Source organism: Neopelma chrysocephalum, unplaced genomic scaffold, assembly GCF_003984885.1.
Source record: "Neopelma chrysocephalum unplaced genomic scaffold, ASM398488v2 Primary Assembly neopelma1_100, whole genome shotgun sequence".
In the NCBI taxonomy this organism is placed as follows: Eukaryota; Metazoa; Chordata; class Aves; order Passeriformes; family Pipridae; genus Neopelma; species Neopelma chrysocephalum.
In genome coordinates, this window is record NW_020897763.1 from 175164 (window position 1) to 196184 (window position 21021).

A 21021-nucleotide genomic window follows, 5' to 3' on the forward strand; every position below is an offset into this window, starting at 1 on the left:
TAAATAACAGCTTGATGAATTATTCTAAACATACCAGCTCATGCAGGTAGATGTTCGTGTTCATACCCATGTCTTTCCTGTTCCTTGTTCTCCTCTCCCTCCTCATTAGTCAGTCAAGAGCTTCTTTACTGCTGCTCTGTGGCCAAAAGCAGTTTCCAGCTGAAGATTCCTCTGGGAAGCAGCTCCTGCTCCCAGGGGGGAGCGAGACTGGAAAATAACCATGTTAATTTGTTTTTGAGACCTCCTTCTTTTAAGCTTGATCTTTTCAATTACAAGTTGTAATAAACCCCATTTTCCAGCATCACGGTGTCTCTCAGGGGAACTGGGAGAGGATGAGGGACCAGCACGGAGTTTGATAGGACCAGGGTGAGGAATGGCTGGAGCTGCTCTGCACCTCCATCACACCACTTACCCGACAGCAAAGTGACAAATAACTCACTGGTAATTTTTTTAGGGGAGAATACAGTAAAAACATCGTTCTTGTCATGTTTTTCCTCAGGTGAGTTGTTTGTCAGAGTGATAATGTGACTCTGTCCCTCGTGAATGGTCAGGGGCTGAACTGTTCCTGCATTAGACAGACTCCTTCCTCACTGCTGGATACAGGCACATCCCTCTTTTCCCCCTGCTTAGGACATCTTGTCCAAACCTTGCACAGGGTTGGATAATTCTAACCAAGAAACTCATTCTTCCCCTTTTCTTAGGGGTCCTTTTGGCCTGTTCTGTCTTTGGGGGAACTGGCCTTACCTGCCTCTGTGCCAGGAATACCCAAGCAAGCTCTGACCCTGAGGCATTTTCTGCTAGGTGAGGAATTATCCTGTTTTTACAGTTCCTTGTAAGTTAAAGGACATTTAAAGCATAACATTTTGAATACTATGTATTTTCTAGAAAGTAAGTGGTATTTTCAAAGTCATAAGAGAAAGCTCATTAAGTCAATGAAGGTCAACTCTGTCCAATTGATATTTAAGTTTAATAAGTCACGAAAAAGTCCTGGAGAATTCAATGTCATTTTCAAACAACCCAATATTCTAACCAGGCAGATGCTTAAAAACTGCCTGTAAAATCCTGATCCCTTCTCCTCCTGCTTTATGGCAGCTGCCAGAGGAAGGAGTAGGAGGTCATGCATAAAAGTGTCTGTAATCCTGTCAGATACATTATGAATGCCAGCCCGGCAAGGAGTGACAAGAACCAAGATCTTTCTCAAGCTGGCAACAGGTTTTCTGAAGGGAAAACTGATTATTTCTGATGGTTTCTATTAATGAGCCACATGGCCCATATAAATCCTTGGAATGGGTGGAAATAACAGAAATTCTGTGTCATGCAGCAATTCCCAGGAGAGAGAGATTCTGCATCACAATGATTTCCTTTGTACCAACAATGAGGCATTTGCAAAAAGTCCAGGTTCTTGAGTTTTCTTATGAAAGTGTTTGAGTTTCCTGGGCACAATTCCAAGATTTAACTCAAAGTGTAGGGAATTGGTACCTCTGTGCTCTCAGCTTTGGTGAGAATACATTTAGCCAAATCTCTGAGGAAGCTCAGCCGCTGACTTGTACAACCCCATTTATTATTAAATAAGATGGGATCTGTTTATTCACCCCGGCAGCGATCTGTGTTTCCACCTCGGAGCTGAAGGAGAGAATAAACGCTGCAGCCCGACCTGTACAGGAGGCTGGGAAAGGGAAAGAGGAGCTGCAAAAAGCTCTGGATGACATTTATTCTTTCCCTCTGGACCTGCTGGCACCTTCCAGCCCTGCCCTTGGATGGAAAGCACCCGTGGGCAGTCGGGGAGCTTCGCCTCGGGCTCCTGGTGAACTTGCTAAGCTCAGTAATTCTGTGGGAAAAGTTTCCTCCAGGATATCAGAAACAACAGATGGTTTCCCAGGTGTTCAGCAGAACTGACTTGCTCAGGTGTAGGTGTCACATCTTGTGTCTGGTGCTGCCTTGAGATTTCACTTATAAGAAGTGGTGCAGCAATCCTAAATACCCAGGAGCTGCTGTACTCCCAGAGGCACATGAGCAAAGGCCGATGATACAAATGTGTTCCCGAACACTTTGCTGTTACGGTTCATAAATGGTGGGTGGGGTTTTGCTGTTGTTTGCTCCTTTGTGGCTTTCTTTCGATAATTTTAAAATTCGGCTATTTTGTCAATATAAAAACTTTGTCTTTTCTCGTATTTCATAGATTTTTCTTAGCCTTAAGCATCGAGGCCAGGTTGGATGAGGCTCTGAGCAACCTGGTCTAGGGGAAGGTGTCCCTGCCCATGGCAGGGGGGTGGAACTACATTATCTTCAAGGCTCCTTCCAACCCACACCATTCCATGATTAAATGTCTGATTACAGCTGTACAAAACTAAACTATATGACCAAGGGAAGCAGAAGGTCTTTTATGACTCCTGTTTAGGATAAAACACGTCAGGAATCACATTTATAGCACAGAGTTGACTTTCCCAGTTCTGAAATGCGGAGGTCACTGACCACGTTCCTTGGGGCTCAGGCAGGGAAATAAGTGTGGTAACAGAAAACATTTATAGTTCAAGAATAGCCATAAATAGGGTGAATAAGGGGTAATGGTTATTATGTATAAAATTTTGGAGTGTTTGGTGTTTTTTGCCTTTCTGTCCTGACTTGCACTTAGCTAATTAAGGAGTGTTGTTCTACTGGTAACTACAAATAACACAGCAGGCAGTCAGGAAATTGTCCATGAACTCAAAGCAATCCATGTAGTCCTGACACTGCAGACTTACCTCCAGAGCAAACCCTGGCTTCACCATCAGGGACTGGTATTCCTTGTGATCCTGAACTCTTAGAGTTTTGGTTTGGGTAGGAATCTGGGAATTAATACACTGTAGGAAAGGAATTCAAACAGCCAATGTTTTCCCTTTGTGAAGTGCTGTGAATAATTTCATATCCTAGATGTATGCACACACACACACACACACATATATATTCCCTCTTTCCTGATTCTTCAGCCACATGTATGGAAGCTCTGTCTTCTCCAGAAAAAGACTGAAATGCTGAATTACACAACACACAAGGCAAAAAGTGTCTCAGAGAGTCAGAGAACACGCAGCTCCTGTGCTATTCAGAGTAAGGAAGACTGTGCAGTACTTTCTGTGCAGTACTTTCTGTATAACCTCCTTCTACGTTTGGTTTCTCTGCATCAGCAGCTCGTGATCATTTTTTTTTCTTTTGGTGTTGGTCTTTACTTTTTATTTCCCATGGACACATCTGGACAAGATGTGGGTGTTGATAGTACAACACTAATCTACTTCCAGGATCGTGGTAGATGGATTTTTTTCATTATAGTGCCTGAACAGCCGTGGCGTGAAGCAGAAAGGCACCTTCTGCCAGTACAGCACTGGAGATTGTTTCTACCATGCAATTGTACAATTCTTCCTGATTTCAGACTCAGCAGTTTGCTGATGACACAAAACAAACCAAGGGTGATATTTTATAGCCAGTTTAAGCATCATAGTATGAAACTTCATAGCTCTGGCCAGATGGAGACACTCATTTCTACCCAAACGTGTCCCGAGTCTGTCCGGGGATGCTCATTTGGGTTTGACTCTCACTTGAAGAACTTGCCAAGAGCTCTACATTAGTTGTGAGATAAGTCAGTTTGGACCATTTCTTCCATTTACTTATGATTTTCTCACCATCTTTCTTCTCTCCTCTCCCGTCCCTCCCCTCCCTGTCGCTGTTGTTCTCTCCCTGTAGAGCTCTCCGTCAGCCTCCTTGCAGTGATAGTTATTGTGTGTGGACTGGCCCTGGTGGCAGTGTTTCTGTTTCTCTTTTGGAAGCTGTGCTGGGTTCCCTGGAGGAACAAGGCCCTTTCCTCTAACCTGGCCGTGCTGCGGGGCGAGGCAGGCTGCCACAAGGACAGCATGGCAGACAAGCTCAAGGACACGGGGGCCCTCAGCTTCCTGGAGGCCGCGGTGAAGATCAGCCACACGTCCCCAGACATCCCTGCAGAGGTCCAGATGTCCATGAAGGACCACATCATGCGGCGCACACGGATCCAGAGGCAAACCACAGAGCCGGCGTCTTCCACCAGGTGAGTGAGGGGTCGGGATGCTCGGAAGGGATGTGATACCCAGCCCGGAGAAGAGGAGCCTGAGGTCAGACCTCCTCAGGGTCTGCAGCTTCCTCCCGAGGGGCAGCAGAGGGGCAGCTCTGATTTCTGCTCTGTGTGAGCAGTGACAGGACTCAGGGAATGGCTGGAGCTGTGCCAGGGGAGGGTTAGGTTGGATTTCAGGGAAAGGTTCTTCCCCCAGAGGGTGGTTGGGCACTGAACAGGCTTCCCAGGGCAGTGGTCATAGCCCCAAGGCTGCCAGAGCTCCAGGAGTATTTAGACAACACTCTCAGGTGGGATTGTTGGGGTGTTCTGTGCAGAGGCAGGAGTTGGACTGGATGATCCCTGTGGTTCCCTTCCAGCTCAGGGTATTCTGTGATTTTATGATTCTGCTCAGCAGGGTCAAGGTGCTCAGCAGGGATGGGGTGCTCAGTAAGGACACTGCTCTGCGAGCAGCTGGACAGGCAGGAGGATTGTTGAATGAAGCCAGAGGTTCAGATACCATCAGGGAGGCTAAAGAAAGCACCAACACGCTGGATTACTGTCCAAAGATTGGCCATTAACCAATTAATGTGTTAAGACTGGCTTACCGTGGGCCTTTTTAAAAAATCAGGGATTCAAGCCCTATTACTGTGACTTGACCTCATTGTGTCAAGTCACCAGCATGCTTTGGCCACTTTAATTTTGTTCCAACATGAAAGGCAGGCTGAAGTATCAATGATGTACTCTGTCAGACAGAATTAGACCTTTTGGCTCGCTCTCGCTGCCGTGGCTCCGAGCGGGAACAATTAGATCAGCAGAATTGATGTATCGGTCAGTGCACGAGCTCAGAACCAGCTGCAGTTGGTGCTTTTGCCCATCTCCATCTCAGCCAGGGACAGAGACATCAACAGATCCTCAGGACGTGGGGTAAGGCTGGATGAATGTTGGGACACCTTCTCGGCAAGAATACTGAGCAGAGATTTAGATCAGATGTGAGGAATGGGTTCTTTACTCAGAGGGTAGGGAGGCCCTGGCACAGGTTGCCCAGAGAAGCTGTGGCTGCCCCATCCCTGGAAGTGTCCAAGGCCAGGTTGGGCGGGGTTTGGAGCAACCTGGGCTAGTGGAAGGTGTCCCTGCCCATGGCAGGTGGTGGAAAAAGATGAGCTTTAAAATCTCTTCCAACAAAAACCATTCGGTGATTCTGTGAAATACAGTAGCTCTCCTTGACACAGAAGGCGGTGAAACGGGGACAGGAAGGGGTGATGGCAGGGTCCTGGCTGCGCCCCAGCACTTCTGTTTGCTTCGCTGGCCGTGCCCGTGATGTGCAAGGGAGAGCAACTGTGAAAACAGACATTGCTCAGAAAATTGGCTGCATTTCTGCAGAATTAGTGAGGCACCGACCGCAGCCTCCTGTTTGACGTAGCTGGAGTTAAATCAACGCGGTGCCACCTGCAATTGTGCCACACACTCTTTCATTTATCCACACGGCTCTTTGGACTGCTGATTCCCTCTCTGCATGCACATGATCATTCTGTTTTTATTACACCTTTCCAAGAGAGGAGAAAAAAAAAACCCACCTCAGCCTGTCTGAATTAGGACAAACAAAGTGGGACTTGGCTGTACGTGGGCAGGTTTCAAACCCACTTTCTCCTTGGCAGGTTTCTCTGATCCACAGCCCAGCCTAATGCCTCTGAGGAACCTGCCAGGGAGAGTAATTTCTCTCAGCACCACGTACCACCGAAAGCTAATGCTCTGGCTGTACCAGTTCTTGGTTTGGTTAAGTAACTCCATAAACTGCTCCTGTAAACACCAGATAATCTGGAATAATGCCGTGAGTCCACAGAAAGCTTTTTTGCTTTGCTTAGATAAAGCTTTGCTTACACACAGCTTCACTTGTGCTGGAGGGGAGCTCAAGGCAAGAGATGATTCCTGACAAGGCTGTGCCTTCCTCCCTGTCAACAATTATCTATCAGTTTCTGATGAGTCTGTTGGAAAAGTCTGGAAGCAGCAATACCCTGCAAAGCCAACTGGACGGGGCTTGGAGCAACCTGGTCTGGTGGAAGGTGTCCTTGCCCATGGCAGGGGGTAGAATGAGAAGAGCTTTAAGGTCCCTTCCAACCCAAACCATTCTGGGATTCTACAGATAAAACCTCACCTTCTGAGGTGGTCATGGTTCTCTCACAAAGAAAAAAAAGTGAGGGTTTTTTTTGCCTGAGAGAACTTAGTGCCAGTATCTTGGAAGTGTAAGGGCTGAGGGTGGGAATAGTCTGGATTGTTTTTGATCTGGTTAAGGAGTTGTTGGGGCTCATCTGTTCAACTTTGGGCTGTGACTTGTGTAACAGGTGAAAAAATGCAGCTTGTTGCAAATACTCTGGAATTTAAGAGATTTGCTGGATGGGCTCCTTCAAGATTTTTGGAGGTGTTCCCCTCAGTGTTCAACTTCCATAACACACACAATTTCTGTGCAGAGGTCGGGGGGACCTATTGAACTCCTTCTCGTGCTCTCCTGCTTCCTGAGCTTAGCATTCCAGGGGAGAAAAAAGGAGAGGAATGTCCTTGGAAAACCATACGGCTGTCTTGTCTTCCTCCTGCAGGCACATCTCCTTCAAGAGGCACCTCCCTCGGCAGATGCACGTGTCCAGCATGGACTATGGCATGGACCCCCCCCCGGCCGTGGCCGAGCAGCCGACCAGCATCGGCCGCATCAAGCCCGAGCTCTACAAACAGAAAACTCTCGACACCGAGGACCCCAAAAAGGAGGCGGAAAAAACCTGCGGGAAAATCAACTTCACCCTCAAGTACGACTACGAGAACGAGACGCTGACCGTCCGCATTCTCAGGGCTTTTGACTTGCCAGCCAAAGACTTCTGCGGCAGCTCGGACCCCTACGTGAAGATCTACCTCCTGCCCGACCGCAAGCGCAAGTTCCAGACACGGGTCCACAGGAAGACTCTGAATCCCACCTTCGACGAGTCCTTCCACTTCCCTGTGCCCCACGAGGAGCTGGCGGGCAGGAAGCTCCACCTGAGCGTCTTTGACTTTGACAGGTTCTCCAGGCACGACATGATAGGGGAGGTTATCCTGGAGAACCTGTTCGAGGACTCAGACCTTTCCCGGGAGACTTCAATCTGGAGGGACATTCAGTACGCAACAACGGTGAGTGTGTGCCAGGGAGGGTCAGCCCTGCCCTGGCAGCGTGTCTGGGGTGGTGCTCTTGGGGTCTTGTGGGGTGTCTGACAGTACCAAGTGTGTGCTGGGTGTTGCCAGGGTAGGTTGGGGTTCACTTTTGTCTGCGCTGCCCAAAGGGGTGAGTCCTGCACAACTCCCCGCTGATGGGTTTGTTGCCTCCCTGCAGATGGCCCCGTCAGCCCTGGGGACCTGCAGCCGTGGCACAGGTGTTTGCCTGTTGTCACAGTAAGAAAGAGCTCTGGAGGGCCAGTGGGAGGTGCTGGGCTTTGCTGCACTGAGGGATGTCAGATGTGCTGCTGGCAACTCTTCCAGAGGTGGGTTTGGGTCTTTTAGTGGTTCTGTTGAGTTCCCTCTGAAAGAGAATCATAGAATCATAGAATCATAGAATCGTAGAATCGTAGACTCAGCCAAGTTGGAAGGGACCTCTGAGATTATCAAGTCCAACCCTTGCTCCACTGCTGCTGTGGTTACTGGACCATGGCACTGATGCCACATCCAGTCTCATCTTAAAAACCTCCAGGGACGGAGAATCCACCGCTTCCCTCGGCAGTCCATTCCAATGTCTGATTACCCTCTCTGTGAAGAATTTCTTCCTAATATCCAACCTAAACCTCCTCTGGGAGAAGCCAAGCCTCAGGGAAGTCCCAGTTCTTTCCGTGTCACACGGAGCTGGCAAGGGAAGGCACTCCTCACACTGATCACTGAGTGTAGAGCAATGGCATTAACCTTCCAGAATAGCTGCCTGTTCCTCCACTGCCCTCCCAGGAGGACCTGGCTGGTTCTGGGGGCAAACAAATGATTGAGCTGCTTTGCAGCTGGACACTGAGTCCATTGTTGTCTTTGTCACTTCACATTGTTATTTCTGAAACTGAGATATGAGACACCCTCACCCTTGCAGCCCAAAGTGTGGGCCCTGTCACGTCTGTCCTGGTGATTGGCAGAACCCCAGGACTTGCAAAAATCTGTCCTGCAGCTCCCCTTGTAGCTCATCTCCCACCTTTGCTCTCCCACCTTCTGCACTGGGGAGGGAACTGTCAAACACAAACCCTTACTGAGTTGTGGTCAGCAGCACCAGAAGATATTTGCTTTGTAACTCTGCAGGTTTTTCCTCGGTACCGTGTTCCTCACCAGCTGTACCCCCTGGTCACTGCTCTCAGTGCTTGTTCTTCCACTGTGGTGTGTTCAGAACTTCCTAATAGAGCTGTGAGGTCTCATACATGTGCCCAGCACTGTGTCCTGTGCTGCTGTGCCCAACAGGGACATGATCCCAGGCACCACAGGGAACACAGTGTGCATGCAGGATAACCAGGAAATCCAGGATATCAGCCCTGGAAGGTGGCTCTCAGGCTAGAGCTGTCCTGGCAGGGCACAGAGAGCTTTTCCCCTGCCAGTCTAAGGACATGGAGGTGGATGTGATGCCTGCCAGGTACTCTGGGGCAGTGCTGGGAGCTGCTGCTGTGGTGCCTTTTGAGCATCTTGCCTGGAAGTGCTGTGGGAGGGAGGCACAGGATCAACCACGAGGAAAGTCAGTGGTGTTAGCAGGGAGCTCACAGCTCTTGGCTTTCAATCCACAAATAGCCATGGCTGCTACGACTGATGGATGGTAATGAAAGGAAAAACGCTGGCAAAGAGTCAAGGAGGCACCAGGCACATCCTTCACCTGGCAAAGAGCTGCTGGGAGGGGAACAGGGTGCATCAGATGTGCTGGTGTCTCATGGAGGAATCTGCCCATCAGCTCTGCAAGAAATAGTGGGTGTTTTCCCAGCTAAATAAACTAATTTAATGGGGGAAAACCAAGCAAAAACGGGTAAAGATACACCAACAGAAGGGTTGCTGAGGGAAAAGCCTCCAAAAAAGGTGTGAGAGGAGCAGAGTCAACATCATGCCCAAGGCATGTTCGTGTAGCAGCCTTGCAGAGCTCCCAAGGACACGTCCAGTGCCACATTTGGCTCCATCCCCTCGTTCTCTCTGTGCCATTCTTAAGGAATGGGCTAATCCTGGTACATCTCAGCCAGTTGTAGCACACCCAAGGACGTTTCTGTTTAATCAAAATTGAGAAGGGTAAGTACAGTTTTCATAAAACCCAGAGAGAGCTCTGGGTGACTAATAATACATTAGATCAATCGTGTGGGTAAGAGGATGGGAACACATTTAGGCAAAGACCTAGGCTAGTCAAATAGCCAGCACTCAGCTGCTTAATTAATGACTGTACAGCTTGTGAATCAGTGAAACACTTTTGGTTTCAAGTCTGCAAAGGTTATTGATTCAGAGCTTCCATTATTTCCTAAAAGGTACCGATATGAATTTTGGAAATGTCCCAGTGTCTATAATCTGCAAGAAAATGATGTACCCACAGGACACACTTTGCTCTCTGGTATTTATGGTTGCAAAGAAAAATCTCTTGCCCTGATACAAGGAAGTCAAGGAACAATTTATGTTCATTTTATAGCCTGAACAGGTCCTCCCAGTGCCAGAAGATGAACAGAAGATGAAATGGTGTCCAGAGTGTGCTCTCACCATCTCACACAGTCAGTGATGTCTCTTCTGACGTGTGTGTCCAAAGTTTCCTGCCCCTCGTCCCTCCCAAACCAACTAAGAACAAGGAATGCATGAAAGAATAGACCCAGTCAAGAATAATGATTTTATATAATATTCATTAGTATTCTGCACATCTAAGTGGAATAAAGATTTAATCTTTGCCTTACCTGAGAACGAGCAGGAAATAATTTGGCAAAAATCTCATCCATCAACAAGATCTATTCCCCTAACACTTAGCAAAGCTTTAAGTGCATTTACTTGTCTTTCTAGTTCCATCACTCTCCTACTAACAGCTACAATTTCTTTTCAGCAGATCATTATATCACATTGAAAGGAATCAAACACAGCTTCCGAAAATAAACGGGTTGTTTGCTCTACAGATGTGGGATCTGTATGTAGAAAATAAGAGATTTTTCTTTTTAATCCATTTTTAGAAGGTGTTTGGAAATCTTTCTGCTGACTTCAGATATAATGATGCTTTCTAGTTTAAGTAAGACATTTGGTTTGTTGATGTTCTTCCCTGAATTCCTGTGGGCAAGGCAATGATGGAAAGGGCTTTTAGGAGGTGTAGTCGATAAAGCTCCATGTACAAGGGGTGCTAAGAGCAATGTATAAAAGTTATTTGATGGGGCACTAAAAGAGTAAATTGTGTTGGCCTCTGTGTAATCCAGAACTACCAAACACTTCTGAGTGCCATCTGCTGGTTAATTCACCATTTATACACACACAGACACAGCCCCACACTGTGTCAGCTCCTTGAAGGCATCTCAAAGGGGTTGGGGGTCTAATTGACAGTAAACTAAAAGCTCAATTGCCATCAAACCGTGCCCTTCATGGTTCTCTTCTGATTTAAAGCTACGACCCCCCAGTCAGTAACTACCCAGAAAATCGAACTCAGCTCCAGAGAAAACCACTGTGTTACTATAAAATAATTTTCCTTTTCTGCCAAAATACTGAGCACCATCAAAGTCCATAAACCTCTATTACTGAATTCTCCCCTGCCCATGGCAGGGGGCTACAACTGGATTATATTTAAGGTCTCTTTCAGCCCAAACCAGTCTGTGGTTCTGTGAGCAGATGGCACCAGCTGTGCTAGGAAGTTTCTCATGGAGTTTGTTGCAGTGCACGACCAAAGAACAAGGCACCCCTGCCTGTCAGGGTCTCACCTTTCTGTCATCTCACTGTGTTTGTATCACATTCCTCCACCTGAGGAAATAGGTGTTAGTCTCTCACACTTGGCTGTAGGAGATGTGCACTGTGCATTCAAATAAAACTTGATACTAATATAATTTCCTTGCTGGCACTGATCTGGTGTGAGATATCCCATCACTTCTGTGTGAGCAATGGAGCAGAAGAGCAGGGCTGTGATGTTGTCACAGGAAGCACATACTCCTCTGAGGCAGAGGAACACTGTCCTTAACTATGATGTGAAGCTGTAACATATTTTTCCTGTTCCTTATAATAATTTTTAGCCAAATAACGTTGGGGTGCACTGGAAGCACCACCATACAGTGAAATGTCCTTCACTTCAAATGGCAGAACAGAGAAAACAGTTCTGGCTGACTGTTCCTGCACGTTTCCAATCTCATGTGTTCTCTGTTTTATTAAAGGAAAGCGTGGACCTGGGCGAGATCATGTTTTCCCTTTGTTATTTGCCAACTGCAGGTCGCCTCACCTTAACAGTCATTAAATGCAGGAATCTCAAAGCTATGGACATCACTGGTTACTCAGGTGGGTGCTTGGTGGCTGAGGAGGATCCCATTGCATCCACATTTCCCCCTCCCTCTCAATATCCTCAGTGGATGATGGGCTTATGTCTCTGTGTCATCATGGAAACACCTGACAAAGCTTTGTCTGTGTTTTGTGTATGAACAAAATTTTAGAAGTAGAATTGTATTTTAAACTTGTTCTCCAGAGCCTGAACCCAGGGAAGGTGACTGTACACAGGAATATACAGAAATATTCATGGAGCCTGCCAGTGGTTTCCCATCCCCAGTGAATGGTTTGCAGGGTGAGAGCTCTGATCCATCTCTCAGGTTGGACACAGACCTGTTGCAGACACTGACCCCAGCAGTTTTATGAGAATAAGGTGTTTTCCACTATCCATCCTTTCACTATAGCCAGAATCAACCATTTCACCCCAAAATTAGGAAAGGATCATGGGTCACCTGGCTACATTCCAGGGGAATGTACATTCCAGTACTCAAACAGAAGGATCACAGTCACCTGAGGACTGTTTGCATTCACAGTTCTAAAGAGCTGATCTGTAAATCCAGCGTGCACAAACTCTGGTTTTCATCATAAAAAGCAGTTTCTTTCCCGGAGATCAACATTTGAATTTCATTGTACAAAAGGCAATAACAACACAGACCTTTGCAGAAAATGTTTCTGCTCAGCAGGAGCTTGGTGCCTTATGAAATATCTGAAAATTGAGATTTCAGGTGAAGCCAGTTCTGCCTTCCTGTAATAATAATAATAATGCAGTGCTGGTTCTCTGGTGCCTGAACCTCATGTCACCACTCACAGCAGGATGAGAAATGGATTCAACTGGTGTGCAGACATCTCTTTTTCTAAAAGTCAGTTTGAGGAGGGCCTCTGGCTCATGGGAACTCACAGCCCATCCTCTGACAATGCTGTTTCTATATCGCAGCGGCAACAAAATACACCTCTGTAAACTAAACACAATGGTTTTTATTATCTCTTCCTCTCCAGATCCATATGTCAAAGTGTCTTTGCTCTGTGACGGGCGAAGACTGAAAAAGAAGAAAACCACCATAAAGAAAAACACACTTAATCCCACCTACAATGAAGCAATAATCTTTGACATTCCCCCAGAGAACATGGATCAAGTCAGCCTGCTCATCTCCGTCATGGATTACGATCGGTAGGTGGGAGGCCCTGGGGAGGTGGAGGGGAGAGCAGCCCCTTGGGTGCAGATTTTCCTGCTCAACAGCCATTTTCCACAGTGTTTTCCTTGATGGGAGAGCTCTGTGGCATCAACCTGCCCCTGGTGATTTTATTGCTACAGTGTCATTGATATTCATGGTTGTGGAAAACTGGAATAGTGAGTTTGGTGAAGTTGGTCCTTCCTTTGTGGTGTTTTCTTGAGCGAGTCACGGAATCACAGAATGTGCTGAGTTGGAAGGGACCCACAAGGATCATCCAGTCCAACCCTTAGCCCCGCACAGGCCCATCCCCAAGAGTCACATCATGTACCTGAGAGTACTATCCAAACACTCCTTGGGCTCTGTCAGCCTTGGTGCTGTGCCCACTGCCCTGGGGAGCCTGGTCAGTGCCCAACCAGCCTCTGGGGGAAGAACCTTTTCCTGAGATCCAACCTGACCCTGCCCTGGCACAGCTCCAACCATTCCTTCAGGTCCTGTCACTGGTCACCACAGAGAAGAGATCAGTGCCTGTCCCTCTTCTTCCCCTCACGAGTCCTGTGTTCCCCTTTGTTATTTACTTGTCCTGCAACCCATCACCCCACTCTAGAAAGCAAACAGTCTCTGTCTGAGCAGCAATTGGTGTATGAGTTACCCATTACTGAACTTGCACTTATTCTTGCTGTCCACGACTACACAAACAGCCTCCCAGGTCCTGTGTCTGGACTGATCTACGGTTCAGACAATTTAAAAGCTACTCTAACTGTTTTGTCAGTGCTGGGGCTGGGTGTGCTGGCAGTGCCAGGTGTGACCAGACTGTCCCTGTGCAGACACCAGCACCAGGGGCCAAACCTTGGCTGGGAAACTTGGGCAGGGCGAGAGAGGTGAGGGAGAGGTGTTTGTGTTGCTTCTCTGTCATCCTGCAGAGTGGGGCACAACGAGATCATCGGGGTTTGCCGTGTGGGGGTCAACGCTGAAGGGTTGGGCAGGGACCACTGGAACGAGATGCTGGCGTATCCCCGCAAGCCCATCGCGCACTGGCACCCCTTGGTGGAGGTGAAGAAGTCCTTCAAAGAGGTGTGTGGGGCTGTTCTTCCCTTCTCTAATGCATGTTCTGGGCATGAGTGAGCTGGTTCCAGGCTTTCAGAGAGCTTCTCCCCTCGCCTGGGATTTTCTGACAGGAGAAGAGGGAATTTTCTCACCAGAAATGAACTCCAGAAAACAAGTATTTCTGTATTGCCTCGAAATAGCTCCTCGAGCTCACAAGCAAGGATGAGAGAAACTGTGTTTACAGATGTGACTGTTAACATCTTGGTTTTTTTATTTTTCTTATTTTTTTTTCTTTTTAAATTAGAGATTGAGAGCAGTAAGGGAAGAGAATGCTGCTCTGATTGCAGAACAAATTGTCCAGGGATATTGCCTATTTCAAGTTTCAATTTTTCATCCTAAAAGATTTTTCTGTTGACTCATCTCCGAGCCTTTGAGGGAGAATAAATAGAACAAATGTAATTGCTCTAAGCATCTCCAGAGAAAGAGACTCACTTGATGCAGCCCCAGATGATAAAATAGGGCTGAAATGCCTGGGTACCATTTTGACCATCTCTAGCATTTTCTCCCTCCTTGCACTCCAATTTCTCACGCTCCTATAGAGCTCTTTGGCTCTGGCTGATTTAGGTCATAATTTCTGGAGGAGAGAGAAGAGGAAAAGGGCAGGGACGCTCTTGACACTTCAGGTATGAGAAGAAAGCCAGCATTTGTGGCCAGTGATAAGATAATAAAGGCAATAAAACCTCCCACTGCATCTGGGGCTAAGGAAGTATTTTCTCTCAAAGCCATAGAATAGGCACTTAACAAAAAGCATCTTATTTTCCCCTTGAGGGACAGATACTGAGCTGCACTGGAAGGCAGATACTGGGCTGGGTGAATCTGATTTAGTGCATCAAACCCTTTGTTTCTTTGAAATCTGCTCTTTCCTCTAACAAGAAGGGGTGGTGAGGCCCTGGCACAGGTTGCCCAGAGAAGCTGTGGCTGCCCCATCCCTGGGAGTGTCCAAGGCCAGGTTGGATGGGGCTTGGAGCAACCTGGGCTAGTGGAAGGTGTCCCTGCCCATGGCAGGGGGTGGAATGGGATGAATTTTAATGCCCCTTCTGGCCCAAATCATTCAATGACTAAGAAGGCAGTTTGTGCTCTGTGCTCTCTATCCCAGCCCAGGTGGGTGTCACCCAGTGGGAAAACCTGGTAATTAATTATTTAGTGGAAGACGCAGTGGAGGTGGATATCAGATGGATATATCAGATAATGGACACCTGAAAATTCACACTCATGGGGACTTTCTGTGAGCTCACATCGCACCACTGCAAATCAGGAATAATCACACAGGCCAGAACTGGTGTAAATGGAAGCAGAATTAGAACAACGTGCCACTTGTGTTTAGTGGTAATGTTGCCTTTTGCTGGTGAGCAGCAAAAGGCTTTCACTGACCTTGTCATGCTGAAAACCTGGCAGCAGGAACATGAGCCATGTTTGGGCAGGATCCATGTGCCACCTCCCACAGCCACAGGGAGCTGGAGGCCACAGGGTTTCAGCAGAAATGAAACGTGGTCCATCATTTGATCAGTTGGCTCAGGGTCTGTGGTGTCTGTAGCGTGACAGCAGCTGCTGTGTCTGACCCAGGGGCAGGAGTTCCTTCTCCAGGTGATGATTTTTATGGCTTTACTACACTATTTTTCAGATGCAGTTGGGGTTTTGAAAGAAAACTCTTCTAAAGTTCTTCATGATGACTGGGAAAAAAAAAAGAAAGACATTATTATTATTATGAAACGCAGAGAAAGTAAGGGGCAGACATGTAAGATGACTCACCTTCTAAAATATACTTTGAAAACCATGGCTGAGCCCCCAAGACTTTGGAAAAAAAACCTGAGTGAATCATTTCACCCCCCAGTGCACAGGTCAGGAGCTCTGCTTAAAAGGAAAGAAAAAACCCTCTGATCATCTGTTCTGGTATTTCTGCCACAAATTGGTGCACAGAGCCAGCAAGCAAATGGTCCCTGTGTTTATTTGCCCTTTTAGGTTTTAGCACTGCTGTCTGCAAATCCCTAGTGCAGCCTGAAAAACAGACCAAACAGAAAAGGCACAGGCTCCCGGAGAGAAATTAATGGGAAATGGTATTTGCTGGTTACAAGTTATTGCATCATCTTTTCCATCATCTTTTCCGTATGAGTTTGGACATTTTTGAAAAGAAATTTGGGATTTTGGTCCTGTAGCCTCTGCTCTGGGTCTGGTAGAGGCTGCTCCATCCATCCAGGCTCTGTGGGCTCCCCTGTCCATCTGCCCTGAGTGGCCCTCCATCCCTTCTTCACCCTCGTGTCCTCGTGGGGGTGAACTCAGGCTGTGCTGAGCCATCATCTTCGTCTTTGTCTTCATGACTTTCATCTTGGTCTTCGTTTGCATCTTCATCTTCCAGACTGTTTGTTCTGGGCACCAGCAAACGGAGCGTTGGCTTTCTAGTTGATCCTCCTGGTGGTCTGTGACCATCAGCAGTGGCCTCTGCTGCACATCAGTGCCTTTCCTGATTGAGTGCTTGACCTCACACTGAAGGCAGCAAAGCTGGGATTGAAGTGTCTTTTTGATGCCTGAATTGAGAAATGGATGAGTGGAGCTGTTTGCTCCCTGCTTGGGTGTCCCAGCCCCCTCCCCACAGCTCAGAGTTGGAGAAAAGGGTGGGAAGCTGGAATTTCTTTGCTAACCAACACGTGTACTGCCCTGCCTGGTGCACCTTGGAAAAGCTCAGGCCAAAAGAAGGAGCTGCCACTGTATATTGAGCACAGCTCAAAACAGCACCCAGTTTCTGGTGATTTTATGAGCAAAACTCTCACCAGAGGTGTGTTGCAGCAGGAGGATGCCCCAGCCCTGGCTCCCTCACCCTGCCAGAGAGCTGCAGGACAGATGGATGGATGGACAGTGGTGTTGGATGGATGGAGAGTGGTGCTGGACACCCCAGGCTGGGCCACCAGCCTCCTCCTGCATTGTGGGCATGGTTCTTGGACTGTCCACCACGAGGACCTGGCCAGCATCAGCCTGTCCCACCACAGTGCTGGGCTAACATGGCCCAGAAACCTCATTTCTGTGCTGAAAATGTGATTTGGGCCCTTCCTCTGTGAGCTGGTGTCACCCACTCTTCCCTTCTCCTCCATTTCTGGAGCCTTTGGGGAAATGCTTCTGATGCACATCATGTCTTTGGTTGCTCCATATTTATCAACAGTGAATAACAAACCATAATCACTGCACTTCTCTAATGACCATCATCATTAACAAGAGAACATGGAGAACATGTGCAAATGAATCATTAATTACAAGCTTCTAAGTACTATCCTCCTCACACAGATGTTCAGAAGGCGAGTTTCTGAGCAGAAGAGGAGAATCCCACTTGCTGCTGCATTGTGGAGTTATTCTGACAATAAATTCTCCCCCTCAGCACAACTTGTTCCCATCATTCAGCCCCGAGGTCCTGGTGGCACCTGCTTGGCCTCCCCGGGTGCTTCAACCATCCCACTCATTGCTGTTCCCTCTTCATTTCCCAAAACTCCCATCAGCCAGGTCAAGTGATGTGTCCAGAAAGGGAAATACAAAATTACAGCTTGTTCTCCCAGACTTAGAAGGGAACTTCTGGAAATAGGAGTTTTTCTCTGTTGTCTGTGAGAGACAAACTCTGATATCGAGGAGGAGCATCATCAGCACGATGCAAAACGGGCCTTTGATGTTGCCAAGTTGCCTCTGACATCCAGCAGGGAGCATTTATTTGTTCAAAACATTTATCCAGATAACAACTGATAACTCTGCTGAGAGCCAAGTCATGAAGAATAACCATTTATCTTTAAAGATAAGCTCTTCCAGACTTTTGGGCCTGTTTGGCTTTGATCGAAGTGTTCCTGGTTTCTGACTGTTAATTGCACAATGCACGGTTCACCTTTTCTGATTAAAGGAAGGAAAAATATCCCCAGGCTCCTCTTCTGTCGCTTGAACCTACTCTTGGAAAAATTTTCATCACATTTTTGGAGTAGCAACATTGTGACTGTCACTGCAGACAGAACAAGGCGGGGGTGTGGAGAAGGCTCTGCCAAAATCCCATTGCTGCTGGAATTTCTGCTGTCTGCTCTTTTGGTGGTAATTCCAATCAGGAGGTTGTATCCATCATCAATTCCTCAGGGATTTTAGCAAATGAGAAACGTAGGAGAAAGTGTTTTCTTACCTTAAAGCTGCCCGTTTGCAAGGACAAGCTTCCCAGCTTCTTCGTTCATTAATTTAATGCAATTAATTTAATGAAATTAGTTTAATGCACATCTGTGCAGTGAGTTACTTTTACACTGTTTGGGGAAGAAAATTGGCCAAATTCTTGAGCACTCCAGACCCATGGAGCATCTGCAAGTGGCTGTTTGCCTTGCTCAGCCTCCCTGCAAGCACCACACAACCATCCTCTCACCTCCAATTACGCTTCTTTGAGATGCCTTTGCCAAGGCAAGGGTGAAGTTTGCTTTCCCAAGTGAGTTTTCACCCAGAGAAATGAAATTCATACATGCTTGAGCATTAATATCAGCCAGCAAAGAGCTTCTGCTTATGCAAGAGAGGAGGGAGTTGATCTGGGGGGAGAAGGAAGCGGTGGAAATTCTACGCCTCCCGTTGTCTCTGGGAGATGTCCATCATTTGTCATTTGAATTTAATAAAACAAGATGGTGAGATGGGCAAGTACTCAAAAGCTTGAGGAGAAATGGGTTGGAATTGTAATAATAGCCCCCAAGGCAGATGACTAATAATTTATGATCCCATAAATACGGCAAAAAAAAAAATGTTTTGCTCCATCCACTGACTCTCTGATCTGATTTTCCCTTTGAGAAATGTCTCCGTTGCTGTGGACAGAGCTGCTGTGGAGTAAAATTACCAGACTGGAAAGACTCAAGTACTTTTGAGATTAGACAGTATTTCTAACCCAAAAAGACAACGGCAATAAAGCAAGAAAGAGGCGAAAGCTGAACTGAGACCACTTTGTCTTCATGGCACGCGCAGAAACTGTTTATTTTTCCTCTTTTTTTTTCTGAGGAATCTTCACAATTGGGAATTGATTTACAAAGCAATAAAGCAAATTGTTCAGTAATTCCTCCTGAGTGGTTAAACACGGGCGTCCAATAAGTTGGAAGATGTAGAGAAGATGAGAATGAGGTGGGACAGGAGCCGGGCAGAGCGGTGCAGGGATGGGGTGGGAATGCTGAGGAATGGGATACAGGCAGTGTGGAATGCCGAGGAACAGGATGCAGGCAGTGTGGCACAGGGAAGAATTCCAAATAATTTCTGTTTGTTTAGGCTTGTTTTCTCTTTTCTCTCGCAGTGGCACGGCCGGGCAGCGAGCTTCGACAGCCAGGGCTCCTGTCCCTCTCCCAAACCACCCCCCACACCGTGATATGGAGCACAGAGAGCAAAATGGGACTAATCCAAGTTATTTTTGCCCTTGGCCCACAGTCTCAGTGATTGCTGAGTGGCGGTGGCAGCAGCGGGACTTTCTGGTCTAGTTGTTCCTGCGTGAGTAAAGGTAGAAACCCGTTTTGTGGTCAAATATGTTTTTGTCTAATACGTCTCCCAAGGTGATGTTATTTTTGTGGCTTTTACTGTATGGATCTGTTTCCGGAGGAAGAAGGTGGACTGAGACATGAGCTGGAAGTTTGGTGTGTAAAATAATGTGTAAAATAGTTTTTAGTGTCTACGAAGGCTGGACAAGTGAGAAGGTGTGTCTGCAGAGAGCAGAGGGGGCCAGGAGAGGGGACATCGCTGGGAGAGCCCTGGCAGAAGATGGGAGAGACTCTTCCAACCTGCCAGCAGCTCCGTCCTCGTGGTCAGCCCCACCCCAGCAGAGTGTTCCCGGGTTTCCTGTTCATGTAGAGGTGTCCATGAGCTCTTAGAAGTTTGTGCAGTGTGTATCCCAAATTCCTTTTCTCATATATAAAAAATCCTGTTGATTCCTCGAGGGGGGAGGGGGAGCTGTTTTTTTTCCCCTGTATTTGAAGTCTCCCCAGAGTTAATTGCATGAACAGTTTCTTCAGAGCCCTTTGTAGCTGCTGCTCATCCCCCCTGTACATCACCACATTACCCGGAGTGGAGGGAACGCCGCTGCCAAAAGTGGGATTCAGAATTAAAAGGGGGAAGATGACACAGAAATAGGTGGCTATCCTTGCATGACCCCCGGATCTCCATTTCATATATCACCCAAATAATAAAGGGTGAATCAAAGGGGAAAGGGAAACACGACCAATACTTAAAAAAAAAGAAAACTTCCAAACTTTTTTCTTGGACTTCCTGTCAGTACTTCCCCAGGGAATAAAGTTTCTAGGGCCCAAACCCTGGAGGAAGGTCAAGTTTTGGGGAAAAAAAATGAAGCTTTGCTGATTGTTTGGTTGCAGAGGCCAAAAATGAAGTTATAACATCCCAAGTACTTACTGGCTTTGCAGCTAAATCAGCTGATCTTTATCAGCCAGCTGTGGATTTTGGACACTTTCTCATCGTGGATTTTTCTCTGAGTTGAGAAGTGCTTTAGTGCTGTTTATTCCACCCTAATGAAATTAAGTAAAAGCAAATATTTTTGGTTTCGAGGTAAAATTCGCGAGCGAGGCAGCCGGTTCTCCTCCCATCAGGGTTATCAGAACTGCTTTCATCAGCCACAATCCTCAGGTCAACTTCAGTTTCCATTTTCCTAAATGTCACCACATCATCCTTCACTGCACATCACGACTGGCAGAGAGGGGTGTTTGCATTGCTTGGGGGTGAGATGAATCCTTTGTGCAGCGAAGGGTAAATACATCATTTCTCATCGCACCTTGTGTCTTAATTCTCTTTACGTGCCACATGCTATAGGAGCAGAAACTCAATAAAATTATTTTATTTGTAAGCGCTGCCTTGCCTGGTGAAATATTTCCTCTTGTGAAAGCAGTAATGGGGTGTTATGCGGTGTTGGATGGTTGCAGTAATCACAGTGGATGCCATAAAATGTGCTAATGACAGAGCCTGGGATGGCGCGAGGCTGGGCAAGGGCAGACGGCGTCATTTGGAGCAGACATAAGCTCTGCAGCTCCTGGTTGGGCTGGCACAGTCACACCACCCCTTGGGGAACAGTGAGCACCAGTTGCAGGAGGAAAAAAAATTGTATTTCAAGCGCTTACAGCTCATTGAAACAAAAAAAGTGGTAAAACTGCTTTAGCTTCCCAGCACAAAATGCTCTGTGGGCTTCTACTGAGGAACAGAGGGGAGGACGTCCCTTTTGGAGACCACCCATCCTTGCTGGGAATGTCCCAGGTCTCAGTACAGGAAAAAGGCTCTAAG

General features: G+C 47.2%; 1 protein-coding gene across 1 annotated transcript in view; it reads left to right on the top strand.

Annotated features, from left to right (window-relative positions):
- Positions 1 to 20590, top strand: part of SYT6 (synaptotagmin 6) — a 35813-nt gene extending 15223 nt beyond the window's left edge. Inside the window, exons 2-7 of the mRNA XM_027695297.1 lie at positions 3715 to 4051; positions 6646 to 7207; positions 11389 to 11509; positions 12491 to 12662; positions 13587 to 13737; positions 19040 to 20590. Coding sequence (XP_027551098.1) covers positions 3715 to 4051; positions 6646 to 7207; positions 11389 to 11509; positions 12491 to 12662; positions 13587 to 13737; positions 19040 to 19111 — 1415 coding nt within the window. The 3' untranslated portion in view covers positions 19112 to 20590. The remainder of the gene's footprint in view (positions 1 to 3714; positions 4052 to 6645; positions 7208 to 11388; positions 11510 to 12490; positions 12663 to 13586; positions 13738 to 19039) is intronic.
- The last annotated feature ends 431 nt before the right edge of the window (positions 20591 to 21021 follow it).